The 20,629-nt window shown below is 39.8% G+C and overlaps 1 protein-coding gene across 3 annotated transcripts in view; it reads left to right on the top strand.

Moving 5' to 3' along the window:
• LOC119905745 (tumor necrosis factor receptor superfamily member 14-like) overlaps positions 1-20,629 on the top strand; it is a 44,884-nt gene that overhangs the window by 8,312 nt on the left and 15,943 nt on the right. Inside the window, exons 6-10 of one of the 3 annotated variants that reach the window (XM_038723041.1) lie at positions 261-348; positions 444-637; positions 742-773; positions 896-949; positions 1,069-1,658. In XM_038723041.1, the coding sequence (XP_038578969.1) occupies positions 261-348; positions 444-637; positions 742-773; positions 896-943 (362 nt within the window). In that variant the 3' untranslated portion in view covers positions 944-949; positions 1,069-1,658. Of the gene's footprint in view, positions 1-260; positions 349-443; positions 638-741; positions 774-895; positions 950-1,068; positions 1,659-20,629 lie in introns of those variants that run through there. The other 2 variants (XM_038723040.1, XM_038723043.1) reach the window with 2 other exon arrangements.

Below are 20,629 nucleotides of genomic sequence, written 5' to 3'. Positions count from 1 at the left end.
TAAAATCAGACATTGAGCCATAGCACCAAAATGGTACGATCCTTTTTTTTTTTTTTTTTTTTTTCTACCTTTATTTAACCAGAAAGAAAACTCATTGAGATTAAAAATCTCTTTTCCAAGAGCGTCCTGGCCAAGACAGGCAGCAGCACAATTAACAAGGTTGCAGACAATAAAACATGAAATATAATGTCATATCAGCCTTTGATTGCTTCATAATTATACTGAATTATTTTCATTATCTCTAATCTGTGTTTGTACAGGAACAGCATTCACAGACACAGAGTGCTCTGACTGCAGCAGTGGAACATTTTCAGATGGGACATTTACGTCCTGTCTGCCGCACACACAGTAAGAGAAGCTTCAGACATCTGAACTCTTCCAGCAGCCGTGAATTCATGGTTTCCTACAAATGTTGCTGTAAAAATGTCCCTCTATCATTCCAGATGTGAATCAATAGATCTGCAGCTGAAAGCAGGAACTGCTTCAACTGATGCTGAATGTGGAGAACAAAGTTCAGACAGGACAGGAGCTGTGATCGCTGCTGCTGTTGTTGGGGGGATTCTTTTTTTATTAATATCTGGAGCTGTAGCTATATGGTACCTTTCCAGGAAAAGAAAAAAATGGCATCCAAACAGACGTAAGATTTGCATTTAGACAATAAAAATACTGTCATGTTTTTGATATGTTAATAATATTGTCACATCCTCAATTTGTTAATAAGCTGGTAATGTTTCATTACAGGAATAAAAAGAGATGCACACAGTCCCCAACTGGTATGTTTTAAACTCTTTACTGTTATAAGTCCATTTTACTGTATGTACAGTTGGAAGAAGGAATGATTTTTCTTGCAAGTAATTAAATTAAATCACTTATTTATCAATATTTCACAAAACAGGAACATCCAAATGGAGAAACAGCAGTGATGATTTCAGACAGATGTTAACAGCAGGTGAGACAGCAGTGTGTTCTACATGTTCATTGGCTGAGGACTGTCTGACTGAGCTACACTCTGTGACGTCTTTACAAACGTACAAGATGTTTCTGCTTAAACTAAATGTTTCTCCACAGGAGGAGACAGAGCACATATAAACATGCAGAGTCTTTCTGGACACTGCAGAGTGAATGTGCTCTAGAATCCAGTGATAATCCAGTTGGATGCTGGCACAGTGTCTTTGCAGTGGACAGAAATGAAATCAGCTGAATGTCCTGCACGGCGCTACAAGCTGAACACGTCCTCTTCAGAAGTGCTGGTCTACAGTCTGGATCATTATCTGACACAGATGTTACTGTACAGAGACTGAAGTCAGCCTGGAATAACAACATGGAGTGAGCTACAGACTTCCAGCCATGTGACTGTACATGTAGGCTTCTTTCTTCTTCTGTGGTGGTCACAGAGCTCACAGCTGGATCTGAACACAGTCAGACTGAAACTGGACTTCATCTGTCATAAACCAGAACAATGAGCTGGAACAGAAGACGGATACAATTACAGTCGGCTCACAGACAGTAATGACATTTACTATTAATAATGAATGCTTTTGGCTGAGCTGCATGTGTCCTGATTACTGAGAGTCAAGTGTTCATGTTAGTGTAAATCTGTGTTCAAACATTGTCACTACATTTTTTTTGTAATGTTCAATAAAGTTTTTGTAAAGCTGTGTGAGTCCTCAAGCCAAACACAATTAGGCCTGTTACTGATTTGATAGTATTTATAGTTTTTACAACAACTGTTTACCTTACAAATAAGTGTTACTAAGTAGACATGATCCAGTACTATGTCAAAACGTAAATGTCCCTCTTAATCTATCATGGTATGTTTAACATGCAGAATGATATTCTGGTTAATTATGATAAAGGTCACATGGAAAGAGTGAAGGTGGTGCTGACTGGAAGGTGCTTAAGAAAGAAGTAGGTTCAAAATGCACAAAACTGAAAACAGGCCTGAAGAGACACATCTCCTGTGATACTTTATGGTAACATACTGCTGAATATGGACCACTTGTGACATCATTGGTTACTCTGTGTGGGACTTCATTTCTTATGTCTCCTAATGTGAAAGCAAAGCAAGCACAAGTACCATAGACTTCAGTGCAGGTGGTGACACTTTTATCTTCTCGCAATCACTTATCTTCCCCCATAGGTTTCTGGATGACCAATATGACATCTCTCTCCCTTTCTTTCTCTCTTTCTAATAGCCAGCTATTGTTTGTTATATGACAGATTTTGAATGTTTTCCTGTGTTGCATTTCATGCAAAGGCTTAACACTGTCTGAAACACTTTTTTTATATATGAAAAAGCGTTTATTTATGGAAATGAAAAAAAGGGAAATTTCACTGCTTCTCCACATTAGACCAGGTCCAGATCCAAAACCACTGTATGTAGAGCTTTCAAATTGTCCCAGAGAGACAAGAAACTTTAGCCCCTCTGAACCAGGGCGATTGGCCACTGAGGGGGCTGTGTGTGTGTGTGTGTGTGTGTGTGTGTGTGTGTGTGTGTGTGTGTGTGTGTGTGTGTGTGTGTGTGTGTGTGTAATCTAAATATAATGCAGTGGAATTAATGCCTCCTGAGTTGGTTAAAACAATTTCCCACATCATACCTTAACGATGTGAATAAGTCTAATGCAAATGAAGATAAGATCTTCAGACTTTTCAATTTCCGACGGGACAGTAACACATCTGTAAAACACAGAACACCTTAATGTACATGAAAATGAATACATAAGACAAAATAGACTGATAACTGATGTGTGAACAAGTATGTAGACTAAAAAGTCCAGTCTGGTCAGTAGCACAATATGTTTACTGTGACCTGGCTTGTATGTGTCCCTTTGTAACAAGCCAAGCCATTAATATATTTAAATCACACATCGCTGAGACAGTATTACTATTTAGATACAACTGAGAGATATACTACATTTTCTATAGTTAAATCTGAAACAATATTACAGCAGGATATGTTATACAGGTATAATATGACTGTGGACATTGTGCACACATGAAGTGGAACCGAGCAGATGACCGGTGAACTATTGAGTTGACGTTACATTATATAAAGCTGAAATACAACCGTGGTGTTCTTTTGGCAGATGCAGTGACTTCAACCAGCAAACTAAAAATCAAGTAGCAACCAAGCATTGAACATTAGCAAGCATTGTGCCAGACGAAAGATGTAGTTCATTGAAGGGGTTTCACACAAAACTAAATGTTACTTTACTGTTTCACAACAAACTGCAACTTTTTTACTTTAAATTGACAAACATCATACGTGAAATTCTGGGATCAATTCTAACAGGATAAAAAGATAATCTGTCTCACCACCGTTGATACGTACATATTTTTTCCGAAATAAGGTCCAGTGGGGTGGAAGCAGAAGCAGAAGTGAGGGAAAAATCTTCTAAAATGAGGTTTTTAAATGTGGATTGAATGTCGGCTGTGAAATTCACTCTGTCAAGTCAAAGTCAGATAAAGAGCTGACACACCATCTGATTCCTGTCACAGTTTCATCTGAACTGTCTTCACTGAGTGTGAATTTAGCACACATCATAAAATGTATTAAATCCACATTCAGCCAAAATGCTGTCCCCTCAAAATAACACATCACACAGACATTAATGTCTAAACCGCTGGCAACAAAAGTGAGTACACCCCTAAGTGAAAATGTCCAAATTGGGCCCAAAGTGTCAATATTTTGTGTGGCCACCATTATTTTCCAGCACTGCTTTAACCCTCTTGGGCATGGAGTTCACCAGAGCTTCACAGGTTGCCACTGGAGTCCTCTTCCACTCCACATCACGGAGCTGGTGAATGTTAGAGACCTTGCTCTCTTCCACCTTCCGTTTAATGATAAACTGCTCAACACACACACACACACACACACACACAAACTGCACACGCACACACTGTGTTCTTGTCTAGATAGGAACTCTTTATTGGCAAATTTGTGTGTCTTATTTCCTCCCTGTCCACTGTTTAACAACTGATAAGATTATATGCAGTAAATACCTCACCTTAAATTCATTTCTTTCCATATTAACAAAATACGTGTGCTCTGCTAGTCTGCTTGTCAGATTTTGCATTTCACCCGGTTTCTGGAATGTTGTCAACTTCTCACATGATTAAATAGAAACTTAAGATTGGGCAGCAATACACATATTATCCAGCAATCATTGCACATGTAGCTGTGTGACATAAATACCAAAGAAACTTTTTTTTTCAGTTGAAGAAGAATTAATTTAATTACAGTAAATGATGTCACTCATTTATCAATATTTCACTAAACAGAAACATCTGGACTGAGAAATGTCAGTGATGAATTCAGACAGATGATAACAGCAGGTGAGACAGCAGTGTGTTTTACATGTTCATTGGCTGAGGACTGTCTGACTGAGCTACACTCTGTGACGTCTTTACAAATGTACAAGATGTTTCTGCTTAAACTAAATGTTTCTCTTCAGGAGGAGACAGAGCACATTCACTCTGCAGTGTCCAGAAAGACACTGCAGAGTGTGATGCTGGCAAATTGTCTTTGCAGTGGACAGAAATGAAGTCAGCTGAATGTCCTTTACAAGCTTTGCTCCTTTTTTAATTTTTTTTTTCCTATCACCTTTATTACTGAGACAAGTAAGACTGAAACTGCTCAGAAAATCATTGGTTACCATCTCCTGAGCATGAGTGCAGCGCACCTGGAGACGATCACTGGCCACGGCATCACCCGTCCATACAACCACGCCAGCTGGACCAGACGTCACCGCAATGGTGTGATCAGGCCAGGAAGAGAGGAAAGCGAGCTGGGAAAAGAGCTAAACTAACCCAGATTAGACCTAAGGCTTTTTAACTTCCCTTCTTTACTGAGCAGATGTGAGAAGAGTCCTGCTAAGGGTGAATATAAGTATAGCTGGGCCTGATAAAATCTCCGGCTGTGTACAAAAACATCTGTCAATCAGCTAGTTGATGTTATTACTAAAATCTTCAACAGCTCACTGTCTCAGCAGTTTCATTTCAGAACCAACAGATCCACAGACCATGCCATCTCCACTGCAACATCACAGGCCTTGCATTTCCACAGAGGTTTCTTATTTTGTCCACTTGGTGGCAGCATTGGCAGGTCCAAAGGTAACATGATCAGTGCTCCTGTTGTTTGGAACCCTGTCTTGTCCACTCCACACAGTCGGGACACCACTTCAGCCAGACAGTTCTTGTTCATCATGTGCTGTAATTCTTGTGTGTTGCTGATCTCACAGTGCAGTTGTGAGTTATTTTTTAATACATTTATTTTGTGAGACCACCAACACAGTAGGCCGAATTGTAGTAGTTTTGTAAGAGTAGGTCTACAGTTACCCAGGCAGATTTAAACTAAACCTTCCTGCTGCTGAGGCCCAAGGGGTGGGGGCTGATGGCTTGTTGGGAGAGGTAAGGGCCAATGAAGCATTTGTCGGGCAAAGTCTGACCATAAGAGTAGCTATTGAAGGAGTTGAGCTGCAAGGAGTATTAGATTCAGGGTCAGAGGTCACCTTAATGAGGCAGAGCTTATTTGAACATTTTGCTCAGGCTAATCCAGGGTGGGGCGTTATGATAGTTCACACTACTAAACCGTTACTTGTTGGAATGAATGTAGTAGAGGACTGCTAGAGCACAAGGGGGCTGGAAGAAATGCTTTCTCTCCTAGCCAGCAGACAAACCCAAAGATCTGGAGGGATGCCTTTGCGACCCGTTATTATGTGGAAGCCACTGTGGCAGAGAACGGGATAACAGCTTTGACGTGGGACTGGTGAACGTCACTACTGTCTCTCCTTTGTCTTCATCTTGTCACAAGATCTCTGACGTAATTGCTGACGAAATCTGCACTCTGCGCGTGCGTTGGCGTCTGTAGCCACCTGTCGGAAGCTCCGTCTTGAACCGGACTCTTATCCAGTTTTAATCCACTTTTTTCGTTACATTTTTTATATCCTTTTATTTAACTTAACTTTATTTAAGTTTTACGTGGGTTAAGGAAAGCGAACAAGAAGATTGCTGACCTTATGGAAGACATCCGACGACTTTACTCTTCCCTGCTGATTTAACTTTAACAGACTTTCCAGGACACCGTGTTTTTCAGTGCCTGCCGACACTGTTGCATCTCCTTCACCGGCTACATCTCCTGCACTGGGCCGCCGGTCTGCCGCCGGACTTGATCGGCGGCCGTCATCCCGGTCAAAAACCTCCGCTTCCCGACGTAGGATCCTGAAGGAGGCTGTGCTCAGACGCTCCGGAGGCCGTCTCTACCCTGCACCGTCGGGTAGCCCTTCTGTCAGGTCTGTTACTGCTACTCCAACACAACACTCGGCAGCTCACACACTCCATCCTCAGTCCGCACGCAGTGTTGAAGCAGATTCTGCTCAGTCCTGCTCTGGAACGCCACAACCGGCATCTCCTCGTCCTCTTTTCTCCCCAACCACACTAATAATTGGTGACTCCATAACCAGAAACATCCGTTTCTTTAACGCTACCACTCGCTGCTTCCCCGGTGCCACCACGGCTGTCATTTTAAAAAAACTCCAGGACCTGATGCCGTCGCTCCCGTCCTCCATCACAAGAGTGATAGTCCATGTCGGAACAAATGACACAGCTCTTCGGCAGTCTGAGCTGACAAAATTAGATTTTAACCGTCTTCTTAACTTTTTAAAGCAGTGCGGAAAGTCTGTTTTTATCTCTGGTCCCATTCCCACAGTTGGTTGCGGTGCTGGCCGCTTCAGTAGACTCCTTGGCCTCCACGACTGGCTCCAGTCCGCCTGCAGGGCTCACCCTGTGTTTTATGTGGATAATTTTAATATTTTCTGGCAAAGAATGTCTCTTTTTAAGACAGACGGACTTCACCCAAACAAACGGGGCTCAGAAATGTTAGCTGCTCACATACAGCATGTGGTGCGGTCCACACATGTCTTACGTGAATGACTAATCATTCATGCAGCACACCTGGACGCACCACCGCTCACTAAACAGATCTCTGCCTCACTGCCACAAACAACTGTCTCCACCTGCTGGCATGTAAAGCCGTCTGCTCCCAGCGTTGTTCCACAGACTTCTATTCCTGTCATCATCACGCATAGACCAGTAAACCGAAATGTGCACATCCCACACAGAAATATTAGTAATCTCTTAAGGATTAGGACAACTGCACCAACTCCAGCACCCAGAACAAACTCATTTAAAATGGCTCTCTTCAATGTGAGATCACTTTCAAGTAAGACTTTTATCTTAAATGATTTTATCTTGTCTGCAAATCTAGATTTTATGTTTTTAACTGAATCCTGGTTGCAAATGAATGACTATAGCCAGCTAGCTGAACTGTGTCCGCCTCAATATGATTGCTTTAGTCAACCGAGGGTCAGTGGTCGTGGTGGTGGGCTAGTGAGCGTGTATAGGAAAATTTTAAATGTCATCAAGTACGCTGTGATGAATTTAGCTCCTTTGAAGTTCTCACTCTTAAAGTTGGAGGGCTGCAACCTATCATATTTGTTATAATTTATCGCCCCCCAAAACCGCCTGGAGGATTTTTATCAGAACTTCCTGAATTTTTATCTACTCTGGTTTTAAATTATGACAGAATTGTTCTTTGTGGCGATTTTAATATTCATGTTGATGACCCCAACAATGTTAATGCAACTGACTTTTTAAATATGGCCACTTCTTTTAACTTCAAACAACATGTCAAAGGGCAAACACATAACCGTGGTCATACACTGGACTTGGTTTTTACCCTGGGTGTCAGCATTTCCTCTGTGGAATTGGTGGACATGACCATATCTGACCACAGATGTATTGTTTTTAGCTGCGATTCGCCTGTTACTCATGCCGCCTCACCAAGCTCCGTGTGTTGTCGCATCTTTAATGAACAAAGTGTTTCAAAGTTTTGCGCAGTCTTTCAGAGCCAAAGCCAACACCTGTCTGATTCCAACACCAACAATCTGGTGATCACTTCAATCATATCTGCTTGTCGTCACTAAATATTACTGCTCCTCTAAAGGTTAGGCCTACGTCTAAAGCTAGTAAGCAACCCTGGATAAATGACAGCATTCGCAGCCTAAAAAGGGAATGCAGGAAAGCAGAGCGCAGATGGAAAAAATCCAGTCTCCAAGTCCATTACCTCAGTCTGAAGGATTTATTAATTAACTACAATAAAATGGTTAAGGATGCGAGAACACACTATTTTTCTGAACTCATTACTACACATAAACACAATCCCAGGTTTCTGTTTAAGACTGTGGATCAGCTGGTAAACCCAACCCCTCCTTGTGCCTCAGCTGGAAGTAATGATGACTGTGAATTGTTTTTATCTTATTTTACCAATAAGGTGGTGTCAATCAGAGCCTCTATTACCCCCGTGGCCTCTTACTCAGAGGTTCCTCACCAGCAACAACAGAGTTTTAACCAGTTTTATCCCATCGACTTGTCTGAGCTTTTAAAAACAATATCACAAATGAGTGTCCTCCAGCCCACTTGATATAATACCTACAAAGTTTTTACTGAAAGTAACAGATTCTGTTGGGCCCCATTTGATCTCTGTTTCAACAGCTCCCTATCTACTGGTTGTGTCCCTGATTATTTTAAAACGGCTTGCGTGAACCCACTTTTAAAGAAACCTGGTTTAGATCCCTCCCTCCCACAAAATTTTAGACCAATTTCAAAACTGCCTTTTATTGCAAAGATTCTAGAAAGAATTGTGTCCAAACAGCTGCTCACTGTGCTGGAAAATAACAAAATATTTGAAAAGTTTCAGTCTGGTTTTAGGAAGTACCACAGCACTGAGACTGCCCTGCTTAAAGTCACCAATGACCTTTTAATGTCTGCTGATGAAGGTATGTGCTCAGTCCTTGTACTCCTGGACCTTAGCGCTGCTTTTGACACCATTGATCACAACATCATGTTAGACAGACTGAGGCACTGGGTGGGGATCTCTGGTACTGCTCTAGAATGGTTTTCATCCTACCTGTCAAATAGGAAGTTTTGCGTGTCTGTAAACAACTATGTCTCTTCATTCTGTCCAGTTAAATATGGTATGCCTCAGGGGTCTGTCTTAGGACCCATTTTGTTTTCCTTGTATCTGCTTCCCCTTGGACATATTATCCATAAACATGGCATTTCTTTTCATATTTATGCTGATGACACACAAATATACTTGCCCGTCAGATCCACAGACCCTGGAATGCTGAGTTCACTTAACAACTGCCTTTGTGAAGTTAAAAAATGGATGTCAAATAATTTCCTCCAGCTGAACTCAGACAAAACAGAAATCCTGGTCATCGGGTCTCAGCAGATGGCAAATCAAATACTGCCATCTGCTGGTTCCCTAGTAAATCACATTAAGCCTGTGGCAAAGAACCTTGGTGTTTGGTTTGATAGTAATTTAAATTTCGAGCAGCACACCACAAAGCTTGTTCAATCATGTTTTTATCAACTTAGAAATATAGCTAAAATTCGATCTATGTTAACTTTTAAGGACACCGAGACCATTTTACACGCCTTCATCTCATCACGCCTGGATTATTGCAACAGCCTTTTCACCTGTTTAACCCAAAAATCTATTGATCGACTCCAGACTGTCCAGAACTCAGCTGCCAGGCTTTTAACCAGAACAAAGAAATATGACCACATTACTCCTATTTTAGCTTCATTACACTGGCTCCCAGTATGTTTTAGAATTGACTTTAAAATTCTATTGATCACTTTTAAAGCTCTTCATGGCCTCTCGCCTTGTTATATTTCTGACCTTTTAGTCCCATACGCACCAGCACGTACCTTGAGATCCTCGGGCAGAGGTCTGTTGTCTGTTCCAGAGTCTCGACTGAAAACTAAAGGGGACAGAGCGTTTGCTGTCAGGGCCCCGAGGCTCTGGAACAGCCTGCCCGAGGAAATCAGGTCGGCTGAGTCAGTGAACTCTTTTAAGTCCCTTCTTAAAACATACTTTTATAGGAGAGCTTTTCCCGATCTTATTTGACTCTATTTTATCCCTTTTATTTTATTGTATTTTACTAATTTTATATTCTTTTTTTTGTATTATTCTTTACACTTGTTAAAGCACTTTGTAACTTGTTTTTGAAAAGTGCTCTACAAATAAGGATTATTATTATTATATTATTACTGACCTGAAAAATCGAGAGCTACCGAAACAGGTGAGCAGTAAAACTAATCAATCCAATCTGTCTGCACAACAAAGCAGGAGCCACATGCTCTGCTGCTCAAAGGAGGAGTGTGTTCACCAGTGAATGGAAGGAAGGGCAGGCTGGTGATTCTGACATTCATGTCATCAAAGGTGGATGGGGAGACACACCCAGGAAAGCTGGATCAGACCACTCAAACTATAGTAAGGCCCCGATACTGATTCTACCCCGATGAAAGATCTGTGTGATACCTAAGGTAAGGAATCAAACGACACACTAGCATCCCAAGGGGATTAGAAGTGCTGAACGTTTTAACCAAACCAGGGCCCTGGACCAGGGGGCCCCCTCTGATCCATCTCCCTGTGCCTCTGTTGGAGTTTTTTGGTGAGGGCATTTGCTCTCCCACTTGGACATCCTTTTCTGTTGTCCCTAAAGGTACAGCAGGCTCCAAACTTCATGCTGGCCAAGTGAAGGAACAATTTGGGACTGGTATAGAAATTGTCCATACAAATATGGGATCCAGTCCCGAGATATGATGGCTGAATATGGTCCATGACAGCATGGTACGTCCCAGTAGGGGATTAGGGAGTAACCATTGATGTTAAGTGACGAAAGTAAGGATGGGAGACACCTGATGAAAAAGTAACTGCGCTTTTTATTATTAGAACAAAAGCAAACAAAATCACAGGAGTCAGATCAGATCACTGAGGAGTGTGTCAAACAACTTAGGCAAGATGTATTTTGTTTTCAATAGTCTTGGAAAAAGTTCCTCATACAGAAACACCTGATTTTATCATTTAAATTATTACAAACACTATAGAAACAAAAAAATACAAAAGGTCCAGAGAGAGTTCCACAGCTGTGTTCCCGGCACCTGGCTCAGAGTGAGTTAGCAGATCATAGATACAGACCAGAGCCAGACCATTCAAGGCTTTAAAGAAAAGCAGTCAAATCTTAAAATTAATTCTAAAACTCAGGTTACCAGTGAATGAGGCACGGGTTGGTGTGATGTCGTCACTTTTCTTAGTACAAGTTCGGCCTGGAGCAGCGTTTTGTATCAGCTGCAACAAAAACTTAAACATTTCCATTTGAATGTAAAGTTTCCTACAGACCCTCTCAAAGGTCTTTCGTCCAAAGTATGACAAATTATGTACACCACAAGTCAAAACAAGTCAAATTTATTTAAAGTGTAAAATCACCAGCTACATGGTCCCAGTACACTTTACAGAAAACAGAGACACAAAGATTGCAGAATTGGATAAAAAGGCTGAGAAAACATAGCAAGATACACACATTAAAAAACAATGAAATACACAATTATAAAACGAGAAATAAATAATTTCCAATTTTATAAGAATTCATTAAATACCCTAGCCCTAACTATAAGCCTAAAAGAGGAAACATAAGGACCCCAAGAGAGATCATTGTTTCTGGCCAAATTGACTGAGTAGGGCAGCAGACTTTAGGCTGTTACAGGGTCAAGGCTGAATCTAAAGGTGATGGAGCTTTTGACGTGAGTGCACAAGCTAAATGACGCTAAGTAAAGCTCCCAGGCCATGTGGTTAACAGCATGTAATGACTTTTCTTCTCAAGAATCTGAAGGTCGTTTGTGAAAGGCAATGCAAGCAAATCAAAATCCTGATTCTTAAGCATTTTCCAACAGCATTAGTGTTCTTCTCTGCACATACTTTAGTTTAAAATGAAGGAACTTTCAGCTGCTAATCACTTATTTCTATTATAACCTACAGCATCTTCTCTAACCAACTTTATGAACTAATGGTCTAATGACCAGGAGCCTCTAGCTTAGTCAAGTATCGAAAAAAAACCTGATAGTCCTGTGGATTTGCTGACAATGAGAGAGAAACAGTGCCATTTTATTTATTTACTATTTTATTTTAATTTATTATATTATTAGCAGCTTTCAGTACTATACTATACCCTGCATCTCACAAACTTGTCCTTTGTTTCTGTGATACTGTACTTCTTGTTCTTTGTTGATATGAACCTGCAATCAGTCATGCATTCAGTGCTCTCTGAACAGGCTGTTATTGGTTGTGTCACATGACTTGAAATAAGTGAAATAAATTTTGAGTGGTTGTGTTCTCTACTTGTATTTGATTGTTGCCACTTGTGTTTACCAGTATGGATTACAGTGCAGAATATGTTTTGATAATGAGAATGTGTTTAGAGTTCTGCTGTAAAGTCTAAGTCAGATCTGCAAATTGTGTTTTATTAATTGTGAAATGGTTTAAGGTATTGACAACAGACTGCACAATTAGCTAAATGAGTTCAGGCAACTGCAAACTTTGTTCAGCCAATGGATTTTAGTGTTTTAGCAATAGAGAAAAACTGTAAGGCATGCTGGTCAGAAATTGTGTCCGACTTCCACCAGAGCAAAACGTCACTGCATTACAATCTTGAGGGAGCATGGTGGCTTCATTCGCCATGTTGAGACCAAGGGGGTAAGCCAGAGATCGATCAGTGAAGCCAACCAAAGCCTGCATGGAGGGTTCCATGTAAGCCCGAAACTGACATCAAAGCGCTGCGACAACCCGTCGCACATGAGTGATTTAACCGTATTAGTTATAGATTAGATTATAAATTCCAGGCAAATCAAAAAAAAATATTCAACCATCAGTTTGTATTTGGCAGGATTATCAGAGCCTGGTATTTGTTAGCACCAAAGATTAGCACCAATATTGACTTTTATGCACTTTTATTTTTTGTGCTGTGTTGGATAAAACACAAGAAATCCCACTGGTTATAGCAGACAATGCTGTCTGTGACCAAAAAACTCCTATAAAATACTATATATTATTATTTTCCACTTTCACTTCCATAAATTTTTTAATCAACATCAGCCCTGATCACAACTACCAAATTTTCATTCATTGTTTTGCTCATTTTAAAATTAACAGCTTTAAAAGCAAGAGAGCAGAAGCCAGAAATTAAAAACTGCTAAATTTGGCAATTTTGCCTTCTCCACACTTTCTTTCTACAACTTTCTTTTATTTCTAAAACTAACAATTTTATCCATTAACATTCTATAAGCTATAAAAACAAAAGCCCCTCTAGTGCATTATACAGTCATATATTATGATATAATAATAATAATAAACCTGGCCCAAATACATGCCATAAGCACTAACAAAGCCAAAATTATCCCCAAAACAAAACAGACAAAGACAAAAATGTCCATACTGAGGCCTAAGTTAAACTTCAGGTGTATATAATCTTTCTGATGGATTGCGTTAAAAGACATTGATGTTCCTCACTGGAGGATCTTTGGTGATCCCCTGACTTTTTCTATACAACCATTTCAAATTCTTAGTAAAATAAGATATGGTAATATTTAAGATATTACTGTTATCGATTCAAATCCTGAATGACGTAAAGAATTATATATTTTTGTTTTAATAATATCTGGATCAACAACAACTCCTCTGGGGTGCATTTCCCATGGAACCACGGAAGGTGATCAATATTAAAAGGCGTTATTATGTTAACTTATTTAAGCTTTTTGTGTTATAGTCATATACCAGCAAGAACAAGAAAACATTAACATTATATAACATTATTATGGGCTAACTAAACATTAATTCTGTGAATTCTACTCCAGCATAGTATGTCAAAAATAGATTTCAAGAGTAGTAATGCTGCTTTCACTATTATTTTATCACTTTAAAATATTAACTATTATCCTCAGTCTTGCTCAATGGTTTTAATGTGATAGCCAGCCAGAAGCAGAAAGTAAAATGTTTGTAACGAGAACAGCATTCAAACACACTTAAAATGAAACTGACACCCTTGTTGCACCAGTGTGTGTCCACAAGTTTCATGTTGGTCTTGTAAGTACTACCTGGAGAGAGCACTCTAACCACCTATAAATCACATATACATTGAGAACAGCTGAAGTAACAGTTCTCTAGTTACATTCAGTTACAAGTTAATTGCAAGTCATGGCTAAAACCAAAGAGCTTACCGAGGACCTCCGATTGGGTATTGTAGCTGGTCACAAGACAGGGAAAGGCTATAAAGCCATATGCAATGAAACTAAACATAAACAAAAACACAATGCTAATGGCAGTGTTTTTGGTTTTGTATTGTTATTAAAAAATGTATACTGTGCAAATAACACTATACACTTGTAACATGCATGTTGCCGTATTTGCTCTGTGGTAAATTTGCTTTCCAAATCTTCTGAAATTGCAGAGTACACTATCTGCTTCAAAATTAACTAATTTGAAAGCCTTGCTTTTAGTCTTTCACACCCAAGTTGGAAATCACTGCAACCAATTCTATTTGTTATAGCGTACCGAGCATCTGGTCCGTATTCTCAATTCTTATCTGAAAATGCAGAGTTTTCGTCAACTTTAGTCCTTAAAATGGACAAAGTTATTATTGTAGTGGATATTAATATTCATGTGGATGTTGAGAATGACAGCTTTAGTACTGCGTTTATCTCTCTGAGAGAAGCCAATTGAATCTAACAATAATAATAATAATAATAATAGTGTTCCCACAGAATCCCTTTTTATCTGACCACTGTTTGATAACTTTTGAGTTTGTATTACTGAACTACACGCCATTGGGCAAAAATGTCTATACAAGATGTCTGTCTGATATGTGCTGTAGCAAAATTTAAGGATGCGATTCCATGAGCTCTAAATTCATTATCAAGTCACAAAGTAATGGAGGATGCTAATTTCAGTCCCTCCCAAATCAATCATCTTGTTGATAGTGCTCGATGCGAATGACACTCGACTCTGTAGCCCCTCTAAAAAAGAAAATAACAAAACAAAGACGGTTAGCTCCATGGTATAATACTGAATCTCGCAAATTAAAGCAAATATTGTGGAAACTTGAGAGAAATTGGCGTTCCACCAAACTGGAAAATTCTCGTTTACTTTGGCAAGATAGTCTTAAAACTTATAGGAAGGCCCTCCTTAATGCCAGAGCAGCGTACTACTCGTCATTAATAGAGGAAAATAGGAACGACCCCAGGTTTCTTTTCAGCACTGTAGCCAGGCTGACAGTCACAGCTCTATTGAGCCAAGTATTCCCATAGCTCTCAGTAGTTACGACTTCATGAGCTTTAATGATAAAATTTTAACTATTAGAAACAGAATTCGCCAAGACCTGCCCTCAACTGGCACCGACTTATCTCCAAACTCAGGAACCTCAGAAACAGCTGTAAAACCAGATATATGTTTAGACTGCTTTTCTTCCCTCAATCTTTACCAACTAACTTCAGTAATTTGTTCATCTAAACCATCAACTTGCCTCTTACAACCCATCCTGACTAAGCTGCTTTTTTTAAGACGTTTTACCCTTAGTCAGCACTTCTCTACTAGGTATGATCAATCTATCTTTATCAACAGGCTATGTACCACAGTACTTTAAAGTTCATCATAGCACAGGACTTGTCTCTGTACTGGTTTTATTAGATCTTAGTGCTAGAGTCTCCAAAAGTAGACTAGGAGCCAGAGCGTTCAGCTATCAAGCTCCTCTCCTGTGGAACCAGGTTCCAGTTTGGGTTCAGGAGGCAGACACCATCTCCACATTTAAGAGTAGGCTTAAGACTTTCCTCTTTGATAAAGCTTATAGTTAGGGCTGGCTCAGGTAGTCCTGAACCATCCCTTAGTTATGCTGATATAGGTCTAGACTGCTGGGGGATTTCCCATGATGCACTGAGCTCCTCTCTCCTCTACTTTCTCTCCCTCTGTATGCAACCTCATCCCATTAATGCACGTTACTAACTCGACTTCTTCCCTTTCCCGTAGTCTGGATCTGTGGCTATCGTTATCATTGTTATTAAAATCATTAACATTACGATTATTGTCATTTACACTACTATAAATATCTGTACCATTTTTCATTCAGTCTATAGCAACATCACCTTTGCTTACTTCTGTCTGTATATTGTGTAGGCTGCCTCCCTCTCCTCTCTCTGTCCTTCCATCCTTCTCTCTCTCTCTCACTGTCTCTCTCTCTCCTTCATCCCCAACCGGTCGAGGCAGATGGCCGCCCACCCTGAGCCATGGTTTTGCTCGAGGTTTCTGCTTCTTAAAAGGAAGTTTTTCCTTGCCTCTGTCACCTAGTGCTTGCTCTTGGTGGGAATTGTTGGGTTTCTGTAAGTATCATCACATAGTACAGATAACTGTTGTTATGATTTGATGCTATATAAATAAAATAAAATTGAATTGAATGTTTACACCGGCACGCGCATTCCCAGTGTACATGAACGGCCACTAGATGGGTGTTTTCAATAGTTTCAATACAGACGGGGATCACTTCTAATATACAGCTAAAACGGTGGTGTGGACAAAGAAGATTGTTTGTGTTTTCAAACACAAACGTAGTAATGTGGATGTAGTCTAACTCTCCAGTCAGTTCAGATCCACCCTCTCACTCCTGCCCTGCTGTAACCCCTTTCCCACCATTCCCATCACATATCTGCCCACCTGGTTTAGTTTTCTGCCTGTTTTGTGACCATGAACTTTAACCTATCCTGCTTTTCTCTGAGTCGTGCATCTGGGTTCAAACCTGTTCCTCTACTGAGCCATTACGGCACTGATGAGACACGTAGAACATTTACAGAACATCTTGTTTGTCGTGGATTTACAGTGATTCAAATCCCATCTCGCTCTGTAGTTATGAAAAAAGAGCTGCAATAGAACATCTCATCAAAATTAATTTTTCCTAAAATATAAAAAAATTTGGAAGGCTATGATTTGGGTCGTGTTTTTTTAAATCCACTGAAATTAAACCAGACAGATCAGTCTGATGAAATGTAATGATGTCATTTAAGAAATTAATCGCTCTATAATATGTTTACTGAACTGGTTTAATTATCTCTAATCTGTGTTTGTACAGGAACTGCATTCACAGACACAGAGTGCTCTGACTGCAGCAGTGGAACATTTTCAGATGGGACATTTACGTCCTGTCAGCCGCACACACAGTAAGAGAAGCTTCACATCGGACATCTGAACTCACTGTACTCTGTGTTGACATTTTTACATGCAGTAAAGTCAGGTTGAACTACTTGTATCACAAATGTATCATAGCAACCAAAGCAGACGGAAAAAACGCTGCGCCTCAAAAATGCTAGCGCCCGCTAGCGCTCCCTGCGTTTTCTGGCAAAAAACGCTTTGGGGACACGAGCCCTTCCTTTTAACACTATGTCATTTTAAGAAGTAATCATGTATCAGCTGGATTTATACTGTATTTTTTCTTATTGCCAAGTACCTCAGTACTTAAATAAAACAATTCTCTCCACACTTTTAACTGTTTAGACTGTTATGTTTGCAGTGAGAGGAGGGAGGTGGTGGTTTTTCAGGTGTAACCGTAGTTAAAGGTGTCATTTGAAGAGTGTTGGGGGCAACACGTTACAAAGTATTACTGTAATAAGATTACTTTTGTCTGTAACGCAGTAATGTAACCCGTTACTGTTGATAACTTCAGTAATCACATTACAGTTACTAATAACAAAATAATAACTTTACTTGCGAAGTGGTTCTTGAACTATCTGCATAACGGGAGGAGAGAAAAATAAATCAAACGTCCCTTTTCGTGCGCGTTTGTGTAACACTTTTCCGACCTAACTTTTGTCTTTAGCGCCAGTTCACAAGGACGCAGAAATGGCAGAGAAGGGTGGAGGTATTACTTCATGTTGTTTCGTGAAAGGACTGTGATACCCTCTAGTGCACCTGTGTTGAGGCTCTTCAGCCTGTGAGGATGCGTTACTTGTGCTGACTCTGAGGAGGAACAGGTTTTCTGACGATTGAGAGTCCTGCTCATGAGGTATAACCACTCTTTCAAAAGCATGTCCAGTAAGAGAGAAAATCTACTTTAAAGCCATAGTTCAGCTAGTGAGCTACAGTAAGTTTGTTGTGTGGGTTTGGTCTGTTAAATGCACAGTTCAAAGTACATTTCATATGATATGTTTTTCCTTTGAAGTCTCAGCATAATCTGATATTTTGATGAGGGCCAGTGTCTTATTTTTTTATTGATATTATTTTCAGCAAGTTAATATTTGCACTAGATGGTTGGAAGGACAACCTATTTTAAGTTATGTAAGTATTGTAAGTACTATAGTACTGTACTCTAGCCTTGTTCTTTTTTGAGTAACTACCCAACACTGCATTTGAATCATGCACTGCAAAAATCCTACACATTTTCTTCACCGTTTTCACAGCACCACAGTTCACTGCACTTCTTAGAAGAAGCTCTCATTTCTAAAGAGGTGAGTCTGATGAAACTTTACTATTGTGCCTGTTATTGTACTGAGTATTGATCCAGTTTGAAACATTCAAATGTAAGGCCACATTAAAGCTGTACAATGTTCTGCAAACAAGCTACTACAGTAAGCAACAGGAAATGTGTCTAACATGAAGAGCTGAAGCCTCAGAAATTATGCTGAGTGTGTTTCATTCAGAAACAAAATACCAACAGAGCCTTAAAGCTTTGTATAATCCTTCTCCTCATACCTCACCAACAAAACTGGGGTTTGAGCTGAATGAGCTGATGTTGCAGCCCTACTGGCAGGATAATGTTGTTTTAGATTGTCTTTATTGAACAGTCAGTGTAGAGAGACAGGAAACACGGGTAGAGAGACGGCATGACATGCAACAAAGGAAGAGATAAAGATTGTGGTCATGGTTAAAAAAGGCTGAAACAGAAAAGGTAAGGGAAAGGTAAATAGGTCATATGCAACAAATGTATCTCTAATCTGAGTCTGAAGGTTCACTGAGCGGCTTCTCAGTACCAGTAAATTACCAATGTTGTTGAGGAGGAGAAGGAGGAGAGAATCTGCCACTCTTTCTCCAAGACTGAGAAATGAAATGTTTAATTTTAATTTTAAAATACGTTTTTAATTAGATCCTCACTCAGAGCTTGGTGTTTGGTAGCACCTCTAGTCCCCAGCTATTGTAAATTGTAAATTTCTACTTTGTATAGAGACAGGACCAAGGCATTTTTTTACAGGTCACAAGTAAGTCTCAAGCGCTCAAGTCCCAAGTCAAGACCAGTTGAAACAGGCAAGTCTCAGTCAAGACTGACAAGTTACAAGTCAATTCTCAAGTCCTAAACTTTGAGTCCTAAAAATAATGTGCTCTTCATCAAACATAATACCATTTCTTATTTTTAACAAGAGTTAAACATTTGAAAAAATAATGACTTAGGAAACATTCATTTATTGAACTTTAAAAATGTAATGCTTAGTTTTTAATATTATTATTATTATATATGCATTATGCCAAATTCCCAAATAGCCCATTAAACTAGCATCTCAAGCTCAAGAGGATAACGGCAAGCATTTCCCCAGGTTGACTGCTTCTGGGGCAATTAGCCACTGAAGTGTGTGTGTGTGTGTGTGTGTGTGTGTGTGTGTGTGTGTGTGTGTGTGTGTGTGTGTCATGGGAAAGTTGATCTACAGGAGAAACATCTGAAAGCAACACACAGAATGACTAAGAGCTGCAGGTCTTCAAAGAGCTGAGAGGAGAGAGAGAGAGACAGAGAACTTCCGGGCTTATCCGCGACTTCTGAATTGTCCCTGGCAAAATTGTAATCAATACATTTAATTATAAATGTTGTCAGTCAGTGTCTCGTCAGTGTATAGCAAGTTAACAGTCGCTGCAAAGTAGTGAGAGAATATCATGACACTTGACCGCGACGCAGACACCTGTCCTCTGTGTCCTGCTGTCTCTCTCCCACTCGCTCAGAGACACTTTGCCCTGTTTGACTGTCTCTCTGCTCCAGGATGCTTCATTCCCTCTAAAGCGGATGTGATCTGCACTTCAAAAGTGCTGAAGTGAACATTAGTGTGGAATTGTGGTGATATTTCTGTCTGATCACAAGTGTTTTCACTTTCGGTTTTCTTCCTGATGAACAGCAGTGCGCTCATCTCATCGAGTAGGCTACAAGTCAGATTATTTATACTGGCTTAACGGTTCTTTAAAAAATGGGCCAACGATCAGGCTGACATTGGGCTGGCCCAATCACATCTCTTACAGCACCTACTCCCTCCCCCTCTGCTGGAGCTGTTTCTTCAAATGCGTGAAAATAACCAATAGATAGATATAAACTTTTTAAAAAAAATAAGCTACTGATTACTGCATTACATTCTGTTATATTTTTATATTCTGAATTATCACCTGCCACCTAAATTTTGTCCTTCCTTTATAAAAATAAAGACATTTCCATCATAAATTGGTGCAGAAAATGTCTCCAGAATTCAGGAAAATTAAGTGTTTAATGCTTAAAATCGTCTGGGGGAGGATCCCCAGACCCCGCTATTGTATACTTTGGCTATAAATAATTCTTCATTGAATTCACATTAACTAAGCTAATTTATCATTGAGGTGAAAAGGGGCCATATGCACATTTAAAAAGACATTAGGCTACTTCAGAAGGGATTAAATTAAATGAGAAAAGTTGATCTACAGGAGAAACATATCTGACAGCAATACAGAATGTCTGACAGTCTTACT

Source organism: Micropterus salmoides, unplaced genomic scaffold, assembly GCF_014851395.1.
Source record: "Micropterus salmoides isolate LMB-PRFRI ecotype aquatic unplaced genomic scaffold, ASM1485139v1 Ms_hic_scaffold_16, whole genome shotgun sequence".
Taxonomy (NCBI): Eukaryota; Metazoa; Chordata; class Actinopteri; order Centrarchiformes; family Centrarchidae; genus Micropterus; species Micropterus salmoides.
Note: the sequence above shows the minus strand (reverse complement) of the source record. Positions and strands in the feature narration are given on the sequence as shown.